Below are 20,906 nucleotides of genomic sequence, written 5' to 3' on the forward strand. Positions count from 1 at the left end.
GGCAGTGACCTGAAACCTGAGCTGACATTAGCTCTGCAGGAAGTTTTTAATCCAAACATGATTTTGAGATAGATATGCACCACTGTACCTGTAAATCTTTCCATCCACCACGGAAAGTTTCAGAAGGCTAATATTTTTGCAAACCACAGCAGCTCGATATTTGCCCCACTGACATACCGGTGGCCTTTGCAAAACAGGTATTGTGTCAGCAGTCGCCTATCAGGCCATGATCTAAAAAGAGACTTTAATCTTTGCAATACTAATGGTTATGGCTTTCTACTGTTGTTATTTATTTTTTTTTAAAAAGGCCACTGCTGACTGCAGAGGTGTAAAAGCGACTGCAATACCTCCTGGCCAACAGCAGAGAGAGCTCATAGAAGGAGAAAGTTAATCACAATCATGGATCATCACCATCCCCTGTAGGGGTAGGAGGCCAGGACGTGTATTCCTCTAAATTATTGCCTATTGGTTCCTGTTAGAGACACGAGGTATGAGATAAAGTAGTATAGTAACTGAGTAACAATGTAGGGCCAGCTCTGTAACAGCCTTTAGGCACCTAGTTGCTTTCGGGAATTAATTCACAATAGTTAACTTGTGTATTAATGGAGGTGCCTCCAAGAGCGATTCATAGTAACCTTACCCTCCCTGGGACATCCGCAACTCACGCCAAGCCCCAGCCAGGCACCACCCTGCATCACCCGCTTGGAGTCATCCCTTGAGGGAGGACAAAAAAACCCCAAAACACAAAAAAGTAGGTGCAACCACTTTTCTTCAATGAGGTACCTACAAGGTGGCCAATGTCCTGCTCTCACTGCAACAGCAATCAGGCGTGGAGAAAGCCCAATTTCACTTTCTTTTGCTATTTGTGCTGCCTGAATCCCTATCTTTCATCTTGCAGGAGAATGTCATAACCATGAGGCAGCAGGCTATTCTGGTCTGAGGAATGGAGGGCATTCACACCGTCTCTTATGGAAGCTGTTCTTCGCAGGCGTTATTAAAACATCAACAGAGGAAGAAAGTGTGCAAAAGAGAGAGTAACTCTCACCTAGTGTTTAGGGTATGCTCTTGGTTTTCAGGCAATTTTTCAATAAACTGCTGGGACAGCTATAAACCTGCTTGACGGGGCAGAGAGATATATAGATTTATAGATCCCTGCAGGATTAAGGTTTGAAATAGGAGCTTAACTGCTCCCTGTGGGGACTGGTACTGGAAATACCCCGAAACACAACCCTGGGCACACGGGCTACCTTTACGTCAAAACCAGAGGGGACCTACAGACATTTGCCACCCCCAAGACCAAAAACTCATCCAGGATTGCGATATTTTGCAATCTACGTTTATCTTGCAACACAGAATTGTTTATTTTTTCTGCCAGGTCTAATCTTCTTGCCTGCAGATCTACATTGATCCAGGTGTTAGTTCTACCCAGAGCTCGCCAGCCTGACCAGTTGATTGCATTCCATAAACCCTAACTGTCCCCAGGACAAGGTGATCGTCCTGTGGCTTGTCCTAATTACCCACACGCAACGTGTGAACCGGCGCCTTTTCAGCCTCCTGCTTCGTAACTGCGTGGGACTGCATTTTAAAAAGGGATTTCTCGTTTGTCTTGACACCCCAAATTAATGGCCACGCTTGAAAACCTAATTACTGAGTGTAAATTCCGTTTCAGCCTTAGCTGGAGTGTGAAGATGGATCGCGATCTTTCCCTTAAGCCCACAAATCACAAATCCTCAAGGTCACTCTTGCTTTTGGGGTGGCCGTTTCATGGTACAGGTGCCAGGAGATGGACTACCACAGCTTTGTTGCAAGTCACCAGCTCTCACCAGTGGGGCACGGTACAGTACCTATCCAATGTCTGCACAAAGCTAGTAACAGCCCAGTTTTATTGTGTATCTCTTATCTAGTCTTTCCAAAAATCCCGATTGTGTTTCGAGGGCCAGCAGCTGTGGCTGGCAGGCACGTACCGTCAACCAGTACCATAGGAATTGACGCTAAGCAGCCACCTGGGACTGCAGTCCCAGCCCATGTCACGTTCAAGGGATGTCGGATTTATCCCCCTTTGCTGCCAACCATTGGTGTCCACCCAGCCATTCCCAATTACAGGAACTGTCTACAAAGGCTGCAAGGGTGGGGGGTACAGGCGATTCTGCTTGGCGAAGAAAAGCCAAGAAAATCAAGTTTGTTTAGTGAAAGGCATTGTCTTTTTCCTTAATGGGGTTGGAGTTTCATTTCCTTTAGTTATGTCCCACTGGGTGAGGTTAAAATGGCTCTTAAGGGAAATAGTCTGACAGAGATGCTGAAACAATATGTTGTCACCGCCCAGGTCAGAACCAGAGAATAATAGGTTATTTTTACTGTATCACTTAGTGGGGATGGTATCCGAGATCTATCTGATTCCCCCAAGGAAATATATTGTAAGAAAATGCTCTTACAACCACATAGTCCAAAAGAAGCGATCCAAGTCTGAGGCATAAGTCTGCCTCCCGGAGACACACGTCTGCCTTCCAGGAGCCACATCTGCCTGTGAGAGTACCCCCTCCAGGAAGCTTTGGATGGCCCCAGGAAGCTCTGGTTTCATCTGATGAACTTAATACGCATAAATAAAAAGCAGCAGTCAAGCCTGCCACTTACAGTGTGCTGCTAAGCTGAGCCCAGCCAAACAGCTCAAGCCTGACCCGAAAGCAAGGGCAGAAAGGATCCAGACTGGGCCAGGCTCAGGATCTGCTCTCATGTACACTGGTACAAACCCTAATTAATCGATGATGAAGATATTGATTGCCAAATGGATGCTGGTACAATGTGGACAAATAGAATAAGGGAGCAAGCACGGGCGCTTTGCACTTCTCAAGAATCTGCTCCCTGGTGCGGCCAGGAGCACTTCAAGGGCTCCCCTCCTTCTGCAGGAGGGTCACGCGTCTCTCCCTTGCACCTGGTGCACAAATTGCCTCATGTGAAACACCCCTGCAACAGCCCAAGCTCTCTGGCTGCCCCCGCCCCCCCCCCCGCCCCGTGACTGCTTAGTCTTTGGTGCACAGCTGAAAATACCAACAGATTAGCCATAAGCAGAGCGCTTTCGCAGCCAGCCCGGCTTGGGCCATCTACTGTGCTACCGCTATCGTATCTTTGCACGTACAGCCTGCACCTCAGATAACCCGTACCCTTTAAAAAATACTGGCATGGAAACATAATCCTTTGTAACATGCAAAAAATGAGGGGTAGGGGACGGGGGAGGTACTGGGCAGAGGGATCAGACGCCGAGATGCAGATGGGGCAAGGCCACCAGCATGGACAGGACCTGTCGGCTGTCAGGACAGCACAACTCACGTTCCTGCTGAACCACTGGCTGCTTTGGACAGACAACCCAGGGATTACACATCTGAAAATACACCATTCGGTTTCTGCTTTGGGATTACAGTAATGATCTGCCCCAAGCTTCTTATAGCCACAGACAGGTGACCAACGCAGGGTGACACCTTCCAGAAGGAGCTCTGAGGACAAATCCACTGTGGATGCTACCTTACTTTATAACCCATAAAAATCAAGTCTTTAGAAGACTGGTTTTCCAAATGCTGATGGAAGCATGAAAATCAAAGTCTGCCTGTACACACAGATACGTATCTTGTAAATATTTACACATGCTAAAATGCATGCACCGTCTCGCATCAGAAACCACAGCAAAGAAGCTACTTCTTTTTTGGTCAACTCATAAACTTTGAATAGGGATTCACCGTACTGGATTGGCAACTAGAATCGAAACTAAACATTTGTTTTCTAGCTCCTTCTTCTGTTAGAAAATGAAAAGCAAAGGACAGACTTGGAATGTCTCTGACCTTGATGGGAATGCTGCCTGAGGAATGACTGTACGGCTGCACAGCTGATTTTACGGACTATTTCTGCAGCACGATGTGTACCGCCACTACGTTTGCCTTCAGGGACCCTTTTCTACTAAGTTCAGCCCGTGTAGACTGTACGTCCTGAGCTTCTCAGTGCTCTCTCCTCCTCTTCTGTCTCAATAGCTTTTGAAAGACATCTGTTTAGCACACCAGAATTATTTTTTCTAACCCCACTTAAGCTCACCGCCTCTTCAGACATTACCATCTCTTTTATTTTTCTGCCATTTTTTTCTTTTGCATCTTGGAAATCAAAGCCAACCTCCCTTGAAAAACAAAATCGAGCTTTCCTAGATCTGCCAATCTATTTGTGGGTTGGTTCTTTTTAAAATTATTATTATTTTACATTCATATTCATGAATATTTCAAAACTAGCTGCCCTGATTGCTGGATTAGAGCTGTTCTTCAAATAAGCAGCCTCCACTCTCATTGAGAGCAATGGAAAAGCTGCTATTGTTTTCAACAGTAGTAGGATCAGGTCCCAAATAAAACTGCATTTATTATGTTTGGCTCATTTCCTAGGATTACTTGGACCTTTGAAAGCTGTAATTCTTGATGTTGACAGCTTTCCCTCCACCCTGGAGCAGTGTGGTTAAGCCAATCAATACATGATTAAAATAAACAGCCCCTTGATCAAACTTATGGCTTTAGTGCAAGACTTTCTGATCTGCAGAAGAAAAAGCCTTTATGTTTGGCAGCCCTTGAGGCCACGCCAGTATCCAAAGAGCACCTGACTTCATTTACCATCCTTTAACTCATATCCAAGTTCTTTCTGCTTCATTGAACAAGATAACCATGTTTTCTAAAAACCCCATATTGCTCCCTTTATTGCACACATTGACTCTCTTCTTCTTAAAAATGCCTCTAAAAAATACCGTTCTCTTTGTCTTTAAAGGACTCCTCTTTTTCTGATTATTTTTCCCCAGGTATGGGTAGTTACTTAAACATCTATCCATTTGTCCTTTCTTCTTTCTCAGTTTTCCCTCCAACTTTTGCCATCTCTCTTCTCACTTCTCCATCGCTTCCTGTTCTTTCACTGTGACACATTTTAGTCTTCTAAGACTGGCTGGAAAATCCACTACTGAAAATTTTCTGGGAGCAAAATGTACTCCTTTGCAAAGCTGAAGTCTATTCTAAAATGAAAGCCCAGGGCTTAATGCAGTTTCTTTTTCATCATTTGTGGTCTGGACAAAAGGTATATTTTTTCCCCACGTGCTTTTCTCTCGCTGGTGTTTCCAGTCATGCTCTTCAAATGCTTCAAATACGCAGCGTGTCACAGCACAAAGCTGTTACAAAATCCTGCATCTTTGCTCAGATTTCAGCAGCAGAAAATCTGCATTCATGTAATACTCTAGATGCTCATTTTGTTCTACTTACTTATGTGCAAGAACAAAGCAGTTACAACTAAACCCAGAATGGGAGGATATTAAAAACTCCTTTCCCATTGTGTGGGGTGGAAAGGAGGAGAACGAATATACACAAACTCCAATGGGTTTCACAGGGAACATGACCCTGATTCTAAACACAGAGTTTTGCTGAAGTGAAGATGATGATTCCTAGCCTCTGAGGGATGGAGCCTGATTCCACAGGGAGATGGCCCAGGGCAGCCCTAGCCCCTGCAGTGGTCAGCAAGGAAGAGCATGGGATGCAGTGAAGCAGAGGACTGGCACACTACTTATGACTCCATCCTACTGAAACCCTCTGCGGGCACAGCGTCTCCTATCCCAGTGAGAAATCAAGCGTCTTGCACCAGAGAGCCATGATCCTCCTGCACTGTCCCCTCCTCAAAGAAGAAAACCCAAGAGCAACTCTCGCAAAGAGGACCACAGGGAAGGAGAGCGTGAAAGCAAGGGTTGGCAGAGGCAGGGAGGATGAAGGGAAACTGCTCGTTCCTTGTACGCTGTGCTGGTAACTGAGTGCAGGAGAGCATCCAGTTAACGCTTGGTTTCATTCATGTGAAGCCAACTACTGACCTAATTTAATGCCTTCAGGTGTGCCACCTAACAGCCTCCTGACTGTTAACAGGCTGGAAAGAAGCACCAGCTCCTCACCACCTTCCCTGCATACTCCCTCTGCTGTGCCAGCCCTCCCGCTGTGAAAGTGAAAAACATTAATTCACCAGGTGACACTCCTCTCGAGGCCCCTAGCAAAATGCAGGAGTTTATCCAAGTGGCGTGGCAAGGTGATGGCTTTCCAAGTGAGATGGGCATTGTTGAAGAAGATTCAACGAGCTGTGCTTGACTCTTCAACCACCGTGTGTCCTGCAGTTACACAACTTTTGACCAAAGGAACAAGCATTTTCATTTTTTGTTTTCAATTCTGAAGGTCTGCTGTCAAGTGGATTGCAATTCTCTAGCAAGTCTTGGTGCCAGTTAAACTAATTGTACTGCAACAAATAAACCGCATCAAAATCTATAAGGGATGCCCTTCATCCTACTATAAAAAAGGCAAAAACCTTGAAGCCCACAAAGCTTATGAACTTGAATAGTAGTGTGCACTGTGCCTATTGAATTCTTTGCATGTGATTAATAACGTATTGATTCTACGTGACACATCTGCAAGGCACTTACAAAGCATGTTAATGTCAGACAGTCAGACAGCAATCTCTGTGCTATGATATCCAAGCACCGTCCCAGTGCAGGGAAGAGAAACAATAAAGTAGTCATTTAGTGAAGCAAATGTGCAATAAAATGGATGAATTCATTATTTCAAAGTAATTTTTTCTTGGGGATAAATCATTCAAGCCTCACCTGTTTTTTCAATTCTAAATTTAGCCTTAAATTCACTGAGTTTACCAACGCTATCATAACTAGCTAAATTACTGTGCAATGCTAGATTGCTGTACTTTTTCAGTATGTTTTCCAACTAAGTCAAAACCAGACATATGAATAACAAGCAGAGCTTTCCATACCCACTAACGGCTTTGATCAGCTTTGTTATCAGGCTGCTGCCATACCTGCCCAGGCTACCTTCACACAAAGATGGAGTTGTGCTTTTACTGCCTCTACCCATTCATCTTAACTTAGTAACAGAGGACAGATTTCTACCCCACCTGTGGCAGCTGTTTAAATACGTTGTCCAGTACCCTATTCCCACAATTCTAGATCCTAACACCAAAGGTGGAAGGGAACAATCCTTTCTTCTTCTTTGTTCCCCTGCTCCACCTGCATAACACCTGGGTTTGTTTCTGGAATACATTAGTGGAAGGAAGGGTTGTGCAACACAGCACCGCGGGTGGAAAACCGCCAGCCAGCTCGTACCAGGAAAACAGCTACTACACGCACGCGATCACCGGCATTAGCCCCGTTACAGGGCTATAAAGTCCGAGGTTATGGAGCCATGAGCTCTAAAACTTCATGATAAGTGAGCTACTTTTGATTTTAGTCTTGACCTCTCCTCCATGCTGGCAGTAATTATCAGCAAAATTATGATTCAATGATGGGAATGAGCTGTAGATTTTTAAGATGTGGAGAGAAGGTGGAGCAACCACCCATGCTGCCGAACTGCGGTACTGGGGCGACTGCGATGCTGGACCAGGGCACCACTGCCCCCAGGCCTTCAGCCATGAGAGATTTCCTAAGCACCTTGAGCTTTAATTTACTGTTGTTGTTTTCTTTCCTTCATGAAAAAAAAAAAAAGGAACATAAATTTAAAGCATATGAGGTTTCACACAGGAAATGAAACTGAAACTCCCAATGCGGCAGAGCAAAACGGGGGGGGGGGGGGGGGGGGGGGGGGGGGGGGGGGGCGGGGGAGGGGGTCTGCAGGGGATGTGCTAAAAGAAGAAGTGGCAAAGTCTATGAAGAAGCTCACAGAGCACGCAACTTTGCAAAACACATTGGTGAACTGCAAACTTTCACACACATACACACAAAAAAAAGTGAAGCTGTGTAAACACTACGGTATTTATTTGCTTTCATGCAGCTGGTGCCAGGTGCTGGCTTGCACGGCTGGACACTGGCATGGTTTGTTTAATCCCAGAACAGCCTCGGCTCGGTCTCCAGCTGCAGCTCCGTCCTCTGAGCTTCCACGGCCAGCCAGAGACACTTGGCAGGCTCCTGGAGGGCACTTCAGAAGGAGTACCGCTAGGTCCTACAGGCCTCTCAACGGGCATTATTTGATCAAAAATGACAAAGTTTTGATCGCTACCCCTCTCTTCATCTCTTTTGAAGGTCGAAGATGCAAGTAAAACCTTTGGTATTGACCACTAAACCAATGTGCCTTCCAATATCACATGATTCAGGCTGATTCCCAATCAGAGGTGTATTTTCAGTTCATTTTTGCCACGGACTTCTGCCATCAGCTTTCACAGATGGAAAGCTGCGCTTGTTTTTATGTCAAGAGATATGAAAACCAAATAGTGCCAGAACAAATACTTCACTTCTCCAAGGAAACTAACATATAAACCACTTCTGCATATCACAGTCTGCAAAGTGCAGAGCACACACCAAGCACAAACAAACCCTGGTCCTGCACACTACTTGGACAAAAGCCCTGCCGAATTCACCCTGGAATTACTGCCTCTGAAGGGAATTTTGTAAGAGCAAGGCTGGCTCCAATACAAGAAACAAGCACCTGCAGTCCTACCTGTATACCAGTGTCAATCCCACAGGCTCAGGTACTTGCTCTTCCGTTGGCTTTTGCAGGTAAGCATACCCAAATACAGCGTGACAATACGTGAACAGCCTGAGTATTTTTCCCCATCTCTTATCTTTTCAAACGCCAGCTGATGGCTTTCATTGCAGGTTGCTTTTATAGTCTTAACTTGACTACTGTAAACTTCACCTACTCCTGTGCACCAGTTCAGAGATGCAGTTCATAAAGCTGAACAGTTGAGGATCTTCCTGAGTGCAATTTCATCTAAGTGAACATGCTTACACTAGACATTAATGTGGCACATTAACCTTTAATATCCAAACCTGTTTTCATCATGACTACAATTGTTTTTCATGTTTTCCCCCACCACCACCTAATTACAAACAGGTGGGAAACTGTTTGCAGTTCGACCATAAATGATGGGTACATGACAAACAGCTGAGACAGCCATAAAAACACTCCATGTGTAAACTAATGGTAGAAAGTGAGAGAACTTCCTTTGGTGTAACCCAAAACTTTCATAAGGATTTTTGTAAGGAAGTGACATGTGTACAAGAGCTACATGAACTTCTGACAGTTTTGCAGAAGGAGAAACCTAGGTGATTCAAAGCCAGTCACACTGCCTCAAATGCCTCCTATGAGTATTATCTATTAAACGTGACTCGTAATCTATGGCTTTTGTACCTCCAACACTACTAAGCAACAGTGTCTTCTCCTACTACATTCCCTCTCTGTGGCACAACACATTTTTGACATTTGAAAGAGGAACCTTCTACATCATTTAAGGAGGATCTGTATGAGAACAGAGGATTAATGTGGCTACAGAAGAGGGAGGGCAGCAATCATTAGAAAAAATATATGACAGCAAGTCTGTCTTATTAAAACTTGTGTTTAGAATCCTGCCTTGCTTAAAAGGGACAACAAAGGCTTTTGGTTGCTCACATTTAGTCTTTCCTCAATCCACTACAGTAGCCCCATTTGTAACTTCTACTTTTGACAGAGTCTGATGGGAAATAAGGTGTTTGCAGAAGCAATATACTTCTTGCTGATAAAATCATCCTGGCAGACTTGAAAGAGCAACCCTATAAAACTATTCACTTATTTCTTTTTCTTAGCAAGTGACTTTCTCCACCTTCCCCCAAACCCCCTCAAGGGCTAGATCATCACCGAAAACTCCGTAGACTGATATGGTGACTCTTGAGTGTAGTTTTCCTTCCTTTCAGCACGATTACAATAACACTATTTGGACAAAGGGCATTTTTTGGCTAGCATATGAGCCAACCCGTGAAAATTTGCTACCCTACAGAGCTCGCAGATGCCCCTCCGCACATCCAAAAATCTTTGGCAGACAGCTGCAGGGCTGGGACGGCGTTTAGCTGAGGAGCAGATGCTCTGTGCAGCGTTAACTCCCTCACGTGGTTACAGCCACATGAGGAAACCAGCACGTCATGGCAGAGTGAGGGCAGTTGGTGACTTGCTAAATCCTAAATACCCCAAACTTCTCTTCAAGGCTGCCTGAGAATGGGATTTGTAGCTGAAAGGGAAAAGAAGGTGATCTTTACTTTTTAAATACTCATTACCCTGATGTAATTATGCATCAAACTCTTCAACTGGTAACTTCAACTGGCACTTTGTGAAGATGTGAAGAGATCTCAAGTGAAATCCTGGTAAAAACTTCAACTCATTTCAGAAGTACCCAAATTTCACCTACTGATCTCATCTGAGGTTACCACTTAGATCTAGATTTTAATCCCACACGACTAAAACCACTGTAACTTCATTGACCTTCAGGAGGTTGTTCCTATTGCTTGCTGGTATCAATGAGAGTGTCTCCAACAGGGAGTGAGGCGTTAACGTGCACAGCATCACAGCTGAGTAAGAACGGGAACTGGGTATTAAACAGAACCATTAAATAATTTAGGTTAGAAGGGACTTTTGGAGGTCACATAGCTCAGACTCTTACTCAAAGAAGGGCCAACATCAAAATCAGACTGAGTTGTTGATGGCCTTATCTGGTCAAGCGCTGAAAACCTCCAAGAGTGGAAACTGTACAATCTCTGTGCAAGCCATCCCACTGCTTCACTCCTCCCAGGGTGAGCATTTTTTTCCTTATAACCCATCTGAATTTCCCTATCAGACAAAGAAAGAAGACGAGGAGTATTAACACAAAATGACAAGACAATAACTGAGTGGGAGGCTCAGTCTTCCTGTTCTGATGCTGCACGCACACAATACAAGCAGTTGGAAAGAAAAAGATGCAGAGGGTGTGTGTGGTGAGTGACAAATGGGTAAGCTCCAGGTTAAGAACAAAATAAGCAAAAGTCCCTGGTGGCAGCATATCAGATGATACTCATTTTATTGTCAGAGTAAAAACACATTCCTTTAAGAAAACCAAACAAACCCCCCTACTGAATGTTCCAGTGCATGCCAGGCAATTATTGCTTTCCACAATGTGTCCTGTGACTCACTGTGCCACAATAAATTGGCATATGGTGCTCATTCAGGGTATGTAACTCACACATTTGCAATAGCTCTAAAAAGCTAATAGTTACTTGGGCTGTAGTTAATTTTGGGGGTTTTTAATTTCCCCATGGCAATGCAATAAATGTCATGCTTATTATTGTATTATTATTTTAAAAAAAAAAAAAGTTTTTAGTGGCAGGCAAGTGTCATTAATGCCTGAAATCTCTTGTATGCTAGGGAAATCAATTCAGACAACCGCTGGCATGCAAAAGCACATAAATAATTAGTAAATACTACCTGTGGTCTTCTGGGTCCAGATTTGCCTGATGCCAAGAGCAATCAACTCCTTTTTGGCTGCAAAGGATAGGAGGGCACTCAATACCTTGCAGAAGGCACTCAGTACCTGGCAAAAATCAAGCTTTCTGTGTGCCAGCACCCCATGAAAGAGTAAACCCTGAAGTGCGTATGACAGAAATGGTTCTTTTCTCTTACAAGGGAAGGCAACCTCCTAGAGAGACACAGAGCCAGCTCTCCATAAGGTGCCAAATACTCTCCCTGCCTGGGAAAGGTGCACTTTCTATGATTACCCCACTTAAAAAACAGCTCTAACTCTCTTAGTGAAGGAGACAAGAGTAACAAAGCATCTGTCTTTCAGTGAGTCTGCCCAAGAGCAGGAGTAGACTAGACTGGACAACCAGTTTTTATCGTTAATAAGACATCAGAGATGGTTAAAAGCAAGGATCGAGCAGCAGCAGCAGAAGAAAATGTACGCAATTACATGAAAACTCTTCTCCCGTAATCAAGATGACTCCAATAAGCCCCGGCTACACTAGGGCTTGTAAGTACCACCAAGAGAACATGGCTTCAGAGGGCTAATGGAAGTTTCTATCATACCAAGATGATTTAATGGGGGAGAACATCCTATAGAGACAAGGTCTACCTAACACTTGTATACATTTGACACAAGTCCGCTGACTCCAGTGCTATTCATTAGCAAAAGTGGATCAGTAAGATAGAAGTGGACAACCGGGATTTTGCCCACGTAGGGACTCAGAGCTACAGCATCAGTGCCATGGGTTTCAAGGCCAGCAGGACCAATTCCTGAAAAGAGGGATCTGACTTTGACACTGCTCACACGACAAAGAAATAGCAACGCTACTGGAATCAACAAAGCTACCACAGAGTAAATAATTTGAGAATTAGATCCTGAATTTGTATGTCTTTGCAGTTAATTTCACAGGTATTAAACAACACTAACGTCTCACAATGTGACTTGGAAGGAAAAACATAAACAAACATCTCAGCCTACAGCTCTATTGCTCCCTGATCCCCGAGGAGGCAACTGTTCCCTCGGTGGTGTTCTGTATGGGCCAAATACAATGATTGCCAATACAAATATTTTGTTCCTGGGTTTTTGCTTTATGAAATGTAAATTTGGACTGCGTGGCCTCAGGTGTTTTCTTCAGTGCTTAAAACAACAGGTTCCAAACGGTGATCAGGGAATATGGTCACGACCGTAGCATGAACAGCAATGGTGAATCACACCCCACTCTGCCTATTTCCTCACCTTGCATCTCCTGAACTGTTTAATTGTGTGGAAGACAGTTGAAATTGTGCCTGAACCAAGACTGCCAGGGTCCGATCTGCACTCGTTTCTCTGTAAATTCTCTGCTAGCGCTCACAAACTATTCTTCATCTCCTCAGAAATATCCTTGATGTAATAACACGTTTCTTACATCTTGCTTACCTACCTTCCTCTAGTAACATACTCGAGAAAGTGCTAAAGTACATAAAAATTAAGTAGAGCTCAGAGCAATAAAAAGTCATGATCATCTATGTAGAAATGTCTAAGCCTTCCCTTTCACCCAAGCAGACAAACCCAGCATTTCGGTAATAATCACCTTCTCCTCCACCCGCCCTCCAGAGAAGGAAATGCTGCCTTCACCCAGATCCCATACCCTCGTTCTCTTGTTGGTGAATTGGCGACAGTGTTAGCTAGATTTTCATTATAGGCTATTATTTGTATCTGCTGTTTTCATGAAGCAGCTGTAATAAACAGGCAAGATTTATGTTCCTTTTTAAATCGGTTTAAGTAATCAGCGTTGTTAAATTTAGACTCTGAAAGAACCTAGTGATTTCTCTGTTTTTTAAAAATAAATACAGACGCTACAAAGTGATCTACCACCACCAGCCAGAATGGGCCAGAACAGTATGCACTCCACATACTATCCAAAATGTCTTTTACATGAGGAAATAATCTAAGTTCTCCAAATAATCTTTTAAAAGTAAATGATGGTTGTGCTGAATTGTTTTAACAACTATGTTGTGTGTTAATCTTCTCCAACCTAAATTCAGACAGGACTTTTTTATTCCTATTCTGGTCTATACAGGTTCAAATGGGCACCCTGGATCCAGACCACATTGGTAAGCTCAATGGGAAGTAGGACCAGAATGGAGTCCCAGACCCAGATCAGAATTTTGCAGCTGACTTCCTAGTTTGACAATTTATACTGCATCCAACTATTTATTATACAAGCCCTGACCCATGTCAGGCATTCAAATACCAAACTGGGAGCTTGTGGTCTGCTCTCATCTCTGCATCATTTACTTTTTCACTCATTCCCCCTCAACCACAGCTTGCTGTACTGACAGTCCTGATGCTTATTTAAAATAAGTGAACACGATGCCCTCTCTAACCCCATTTGGCCATTTCACAGCTACTGCTGCATTTGAGAGCCTGATCCAACAAACCTGCTTCATGACAGCACCAAAAAAAAAAAAAAAAAAAAATCTTCTGAAGAGCTTTTAACTCATAGGGGTTTTTTGTTTGTTTGGTCAGTTTGGTGATTGATCAGCCTTACAATATTTTTCTCTGTGCAGGTGCCACCATCCCAGCGGTCCAGGTTTCCTCAGTGCAATGAGAAAGACAAGATGAAATAGCAGGGGCCATGACAGAGCTTAGCTTTAACGGTTCTAGAAGAGGGGACTGATGTTCAGCAGACATTCAGCTGACTAAAACCCCGAAGAGGTGAGGAAAAGATGATGTGCTGTGGGAAAGATCACATTGTGCCACGCATGGAAGAGATACAGCAGCAAGATACTAATTGTATAACGAGAAAAGGAACAAAATGAAGACAAGGAGAAGGCTAAACCTGACAGTTTTTACATTATGGACTTTTCTAACTAAAGGAAGGAAAAGTCAGGGAAGTTATGCAAACAAGAATGATGGAGCTGGGAAAGGAGTTTGGAGTAATGTGCAGAGAACAGAATAGGTATCAAAATATAAAATTGTAAGTACTTCTTTGTTCTACATATGATACAACAGTAACAATTCCTATGTAAATGAAAAAACCCAAGAGCATTCCAATAAATACATAGGCATACTATCTTAAATCATTCCTGAGTAAAATAAGTAAGTGGCATGCAATGGGATGGGGATTTAGTGCTAAGAAGTATAAAACCCTACATCTCCAGAGAGCAGTGACATTGCCTGAGGAGCAGCTAGCTGAAAGCTGTGAATCCAAGAAAGAACTAAAGGTGACTGCAGGTAAGATTAGCCAAGTAGTAGAGTTTCTCTTTGTGATGCTACTGAGCAATGCGGGACAAGGGTCAAGGCTAAGCTATTTCTGGATGTGTACATATGAAGGGATGATACGGAAACCTGAAGTGCAACGCTATGTCAAAACAACCACAGTGGATACAGTATGAGCTGTTCAAGTCTCCACAAATTAGAAAGGAGACATAAAAACTAAAGGAAATACAAATAAAGACAATAAACATTATCTAAGAGAGTAAGAGAGCTAAATTATTACAGTCTACAAATGAGAAGACTCCTGGGCTGAGATCCAGCTATAAATACCTTCAAGGCACTGTGTGTAGAGGAAGGCAATTAATCTAGCTTAAAAGATAGTAGGGCAAGAGGCAATTGCTTGAATTTAGGAACGGAAAACTTCAGGGTATATAATAAGAAAAAGTTATTTGAAGAGACACATCTGCTCAACAACACAGACTCTCAAGGTGGTAGCCAAAGCACACTTACTGTATGCGCCAAAGAACAGGCTGAGTAAGGAAGGAGCTCTGGGAAACGCTGCAGTCACAGCTTTCTATAGCCCAAAGAGATCACCACAGTCCAACTTATTTTACTTTTAACCTCTTTCTTTATGGGTTATCTGAAAGACTGTGCCTCTATCTAATTAAAAAAAAAAAAAAAAAAAAAAAGACAAACAACACCTAAACCTACATATCCATGTAGCGACAATACATCCACATCAGAGCTCAGAAGTGGGGGTGTGCAGCACTCCAATGTGCAACGCAGGTAACGGCAACCCCCTCTAACTCTCTTCTGGCTATTCAGCGGTGTGTGCAACATGAGTATGCTGGGTGCCAGGCAGGACAGTGTCAGCAAGACAAAAACTGCTGACCCAGCCAGCTTCTGAGTATCTCAACTCTGAGGTCAAAGGCTGAAGTAGAAACCACTTCTTGTGATACTCGTGGTCTTCCCCAGCCTTGTGTTAAGAGATCCTGCATGGAAGCTTTCAATGTCACTGCATAAATTATGTACTTTGATTTACGATTAGCTGAAAACCAACACTAGCAGTATTTAACAATCCTCAGGAGCTCTAAAATATACTTGCATTAAGAAAACAAAACAAAAATCCCCAAACATTTGCAACAGGCCTTGCAATTTTCAATGACAAATGTGTATACACAAAGGTGAGGAATATTAAACCCAAGTACCGTTATACCCTCCCTTAAACATATCCCATCCCAACTGCACTCACCAATCGGGACTTCTGTCCCCTCCTCAATGTAGATGGGCAGTGGTGATTCCTCCATAGGATGAGGCACTGATGGAAAGTAATGAATTGTGGTAGTATTTGTCGCAAAGTGACTACAATAAGACGGTCCCTTTCTTATCATTACAACTACATACGGCTGGTAACTGTCACAAAGAATCCTTTCTCAAAGTGGTCACCTCCTGTCATGATGACCAGTCCAAGTCACAGTCCCGCGGGGTTAATCCCCCCTAACATTCACCACACAGGAGTCAACCGCCTCTGAACGGGGCCTGGGAGAGGTCCCTGTCCTGGATGCTTCACGATCCTGCCATTCCGCTATAGCCTCACTATTCCCATCCCTAGAGTTTTACTCTCTTTTGGGAACTCACACAGCTGAAGAAGCCAAGGGGAGTCAATGCACAGACAGGCACAAATAGAGTTATTGAGTCAAAGTCATAATATTTCATGCACAGAACCAGAAGAGAGAGGCTCTGATGCTCAAAGCTTGCCATTAGCTGTTGAAAACCACAGCGGGTGATGGAAGGCCGCACCACAAATGGCCTCTGGACCACACACTTTTCATTGTTCATTCATTTCGGAGCGTCTGTATCAGACTTGGGAAGCTCCCCATTACTTGTCTGTGATACTGAAATCTCCAGACAAAACCCTTCAGATCTGTGCTGCACATTTATCCTGCAGTTTCCAGACACCATACAGTCACTGCTGTAGGGTTCATCTGTTTGGGTTCTTCTCCACTTGGGAGCTTCTTCCCTTAAAAGTGGGGGCTTTTGCACTATTTCCCATTCAAAATCCCTGGGAAGCACTTATTTTGAAAATCCTTTGAAATGTTTGAATTTCCTACACTAGAATGAAATAATAATGAACTACAAATGTTGAAAATGGTCATAATCAAAAGCCTTCTGGATTTTTTCCTTCCCTGTTACCTTTTAAAGATGATAATGTACCTTCTCAAAGATACAAACTCTCAACCTAATCTCAGCTAGGATTCCAGCTGCAGGGAAGGAGGATTTTTTAATCCTTTGTGAGATATCCTTCACTTACTACTGGATTTTTCTTTTTTTTTTTTTTTGTTTGTTTGGTTTTTTTAAGAGATTGTCTTATGATATCCATAAAACCAGCCAAAGAACACTTGTGATTTAAAGCTATTAAATAAAGTGTCTTACAACATTTCTGCTAGCAATGCAACCAGAATAAAATAGTGTTTTCAACAGATGCTTGACTAGCAACGGGGGCTTAATATAAACCCCACACTGGTGCTTTGTGGGATGCAAAGGGCTGTAGTTCCCTGCCTTTGCCTAAGCCCACCACTTGCTCACGTGGAAGATGAAGGGAAGCACAGAGGAGAGGGAAAGCAGAACACAGTTGCCTACGGAACCACCGTACAAGCCACAGAAATCATGGTCTACCAGGGCGCATTGTGCAAGCCACTTTTATCTAGAAGCTGAACTAACATTCCAGCTCAACAATAGCAAAAAAAAAAAAAAAAAAAAAAAAAAAATTGTTACCACACGGCGTTTTGCTACATATTAACCAGCAGTTGCTACGCAAGCATAATGGAGTGCTGCAATTTCGAGATATATGTTATTTAAATTAAAAAAAAAAAAAAAAAAGTTGACTTATGGGAGATCAGCCTGAGGTGCGCTCGTGGGCTTGCCATGCCACTGGACGCAGTACATGCTTGGAAGTTAGGCAAAGCGGGCCCTGCATTGGGAACAATGCAGTCGTTTTCCTTGCTAAGCTAACTTTGCATTAAGGCAACGAGAGTCTTCAATCTATGCAGCCCCTTAAAACATTTAATCAGATTTATTTACTAGGAAGAAATACCAGAGCAGAGCTTCCTATCCTACTCAAGAGTTCTCGTATCTGAGATTTGCAAGCAAACCAGGTCACTAGATGGTGTGGAAAAAAAACCAAACTCTTGTATTTTTATGCCATGCAGCTTTCTCAGTCCCATGAAGAATACTGTACCAGCCTCACCCAGACTGAGCAGCAAGTCTGGAGCCAAATGCTTTCACAAAACATTTGCAACAGTATTCACCAATGGCTGGTGGCACCTACTCTTACTTCAATGGGTATCACCATAGGTTGTAGAAAAGGCCTTGAAATACCTATAGGCTATTTGAGGCCAATTACGTGTATACACAGTCTCTCTTACCCACACGTATACATGCACACACTAGTACACATGCACGCAAACAAATGGCTCTATAGGCAGAGCTTGGATTTTGTAGGATCCAAGGCAGAGAAGCTGACTCTCGTCACAGGGTTTGGGAATCAAGGACTCTGGGGTACTAAAACGAGATCTCACTTGCGGGTCTCCTCTGCTTTGGGCAAACCACTTTAAGATTATCCCTCCAGGATTTACACACAAACTTTATGGGCATGCTGCTTAAATGTCTGCAGAGTGCTTTGCAATGGTTTCTAAATTCTGCAGTGATATGCGCAGAAGAACTGCACAGATAGATTTAAGATAACAGTTGCTGAGCATTATTACTGTATAACTACAGCCTATTTTTACATGCTCTATTCTTGGTTTCTATAAACAGATGGTAAATGTTCAGTATTTGAACATTTTAATGAGCTTTATAACCCTTTTGTAATTTCATAAACAAGCATAAATAACACTTACATGAAGAAGAGTCTCTCCTGAATGGATTTTCTCTTCCTGTTTGGAGAAAAAAAAAAAAAAAGAGAGAAGAAGAAAAGGCAAAAAAAAATTTTAAAGGAAAAAATGGGTCTAGCAAGATAAAGTCAGACATATTTCAATGTTATCATGCATAGTGCTTTCTGAACTCCATCAGTATGAACTTATATTTCAAGAACTCAGTACCAATGCCAAACCAGGCAACCATTCTCACTTGTTTCATCTCATCTAAAACATCACAGAAAATGTGACTATATCCATCTCAAGAGCAAGGAAATTATACCGCAGCACTGAAATAAAATGCAAATGCCATGTGATCCAAAGCAAAAAAGGAAAACCTTTGAACTACATCCCAGCTCACTGATACCCCGTGGTTCGACGTATGGGTTGCTCTCCTACCTATGGACAGCCCACCTACCCCAACACCCTAAAGCAGGGCACTCCTGCTGTGTGCTGGCACAGTGTAATCGTTTTTCCACGCCAGCGCTCAAGCACCGACTGCATTCAAACCCGGGTCGAGCAGCCACAGCAGCAAAGGCGTTCTTTGAGGCTGTGACCATTCTGGGCGACACAGAACCACAACAGGAAACCTAGTAACTGCTAAAATGCACGAGGCTTCCAACAGCCCATGGGTCCCAACAGCCACCCTCCTGCGGCTGCCTGCCACCCACCCCGCTGCCTCCCACCTAGAGCTCGCTGGCAGGATGCATCTTTAATTCATGCTCCCCTTCCACCAGCCCAGCTGGGGGGTTTGGTGGATGCTCTTGTAGCAGGGTTTAGGGGCAGCACTGGGCGGCTTTTTGCTGGTGTTAATCTTGAGACACTGGAAAAAAAGAGTCTAGTATAAATACAGAAGATGATGTAGGACACCAGCCAGTTTCAGTCACAGACTGGCAGCACCATAGCCCTTCCAGTGGCAGTTTTTTGGGTAAAAAAAAAGGACAATGAAGAGTGGCATTTTCACTTAATTTCTACCACACTATCTTATACCAATATTAGCTACTCTGTAAGCAATTTAAAGGGTGTTATTGCCCAGAGTTTACAGGCCTTGGGATGATACTCAGCTAGCACAAATCAATTAAACCCATGGCACTACAACAGCTGAGGATTCAAGTAAATATGCATGTATGGAAGAAATTCAACAAATATTAAATCATTGAATTTTCATCCTCATGCTCGTCTTCTAAATGCCAAGGACCCAATCCTGCAAGCAGCCCCCCCAGAGTGGCATTAGAATGAACCTGAGCTCTGTGTATGGAGCACTTAAGAGGACTGGACTCAGGATTACTTTAAAAAACGTAACCCCTGATCTGGTCACGTAAATTAAGTTAGTGATGAGAAGAAGTCAAAGGCACTAATCCTACTGGGTAATCTATTCAAAGCTGCACTTCTTAAATGATCTACAATTTATTAGTATGACCAATCAAATAAGCATTACTTGCAAAAGGCTTTAACTACCATGGCTTTGCTGTCCATTTTTATGTGTTGCAATATGGTTAAATTTAAAAGAAACAAAACAGGATAATCTTTTCACAGTTGTTTGCCAGCGTGATTAAAACCCTGGGTAGGGAACCACTGCAGAGACTTCCCTTACTGGTGGAACTGGCAACATTGCTGTTGGGGCACTGGGGCAATGTTGCTCCCCAGCCAACTGGGGCAAAACTATGGGGCACTGGAAAACCTAGAAGCAGCAAAATAAAAGCAATAGGGGGTGCTGCTGTGTCTTGAGGTGCACAGATGAAAAACCTGGGAGCATCGCTTCCCGGGAAACATGGCAGCTCATGCCCAAGAGTCTCTTTGGAAATACCCAGCCCACAGGACTTGGCTAGAAGCCACTAAGATGTAGCTCTGTCTTAGGCAGAGTATTGATTTAAGGAAAACTTACTGAAATATTTGCAATGATTAGCTGTAAAGCAAGATCCTCGCCGAGGCTGCGCTCAGGCACGGGAGGTTTCCCAAGTACCATGCAGCAAGAGTAAGCCAATCTAAAGTGTCTTCCTATTTTTCCAGGGCAGTGTTGCACCTCTTTTCATAAAGCATTTCACACAGACTGAAACCTCCTGCCACAGCCCCAACATTTCACCTCTGACACTCAAGAAATGTCCAGCCAACCCACCCAAAAGCTACAAATTGGTGACTACCACCAAAGAGTAGTGTGCCACATTTTGCCCCTGGTTTCGGCAAAGTAAAATACAATAAAAATTGGTAGCATTTGAAGTATTCTACATTTCTACTGGATGCTAGCCCAAGATCCCTAACCCGCCAAACAAAAAAACCCACAGGAATTTGATCTAGCATCCCCAAGCATGCAACCACCTTCTTGGTACCTCCAACTATCACAGTGCCATCTGCAATCTCCCGTTTTTTTTGCAAAGTATGGCAGAAAATAACCCTGACACCACACGGTAAAAGAAATGGGTTAATAAATCACAGAAGTGGCTCTTCCCCTGGGGCCCACCTGCAGGTTGGGGGTCTGGGGTGGCGGGCAGGGCAGGGCAGGGCAGGGCAGGGCAG

General features: G+C 43.5%; 1 protein-coding gene across 7 annotated transcripts in view; it reads right to left on the reverse strand.

Moving 5' to 3' along the window:
- Positions 1-20,906, reverse strand: part of SLC6A6 (solute carrier family 6 member 6) — a 121,246-nt gene that overhangs the window by 34,776 nt on the left and 65,564 nt on the right. For 3 of the 7 annotated variants that reach the window (XM_040593462.1, XM_040593461.1, XM_040593463.1), the window contains one exon: positions 18,378-18,413. The exons of 1 other annotated variant lie outside the window; for it this stretch is intronic. Coding sequence is in view for 3 of the 6 variants with exons in the window: in XM_040593456.1 (XP_040449390.1) it covers positions 11,247-11,303; positions 15,731-15,796; positions 18,378-18,413 (159 nt within the window). In the remaining 3 variants the exon portion in view is untranslated. Of the gene's footprint in view, positions 1-11,246; positions 11,304-15,730; positions 15,797-18,377; positions 18,414-20,906 lie in introns of all 7 variants that reach the window. 3 more of the 7 variants (XM_040593456.1, XM_040593457.1, XM_040593460.1) reach the window with 2 other exon arrangements.

This window comes from Falco naumanni, chromosome 4 (genome assembly GCF_017639655.2).
Source record: "Falco naumanni isolate bFalNau1 chromosome 4, bFalNau1.pat, whole genome shotgun sequence".
NCBI classification, from domain to species: Eukaryota; Metazoa; Chordata; class Aves; order Falconiformes; family Falconidae; genus Falco; species Falco naumanni.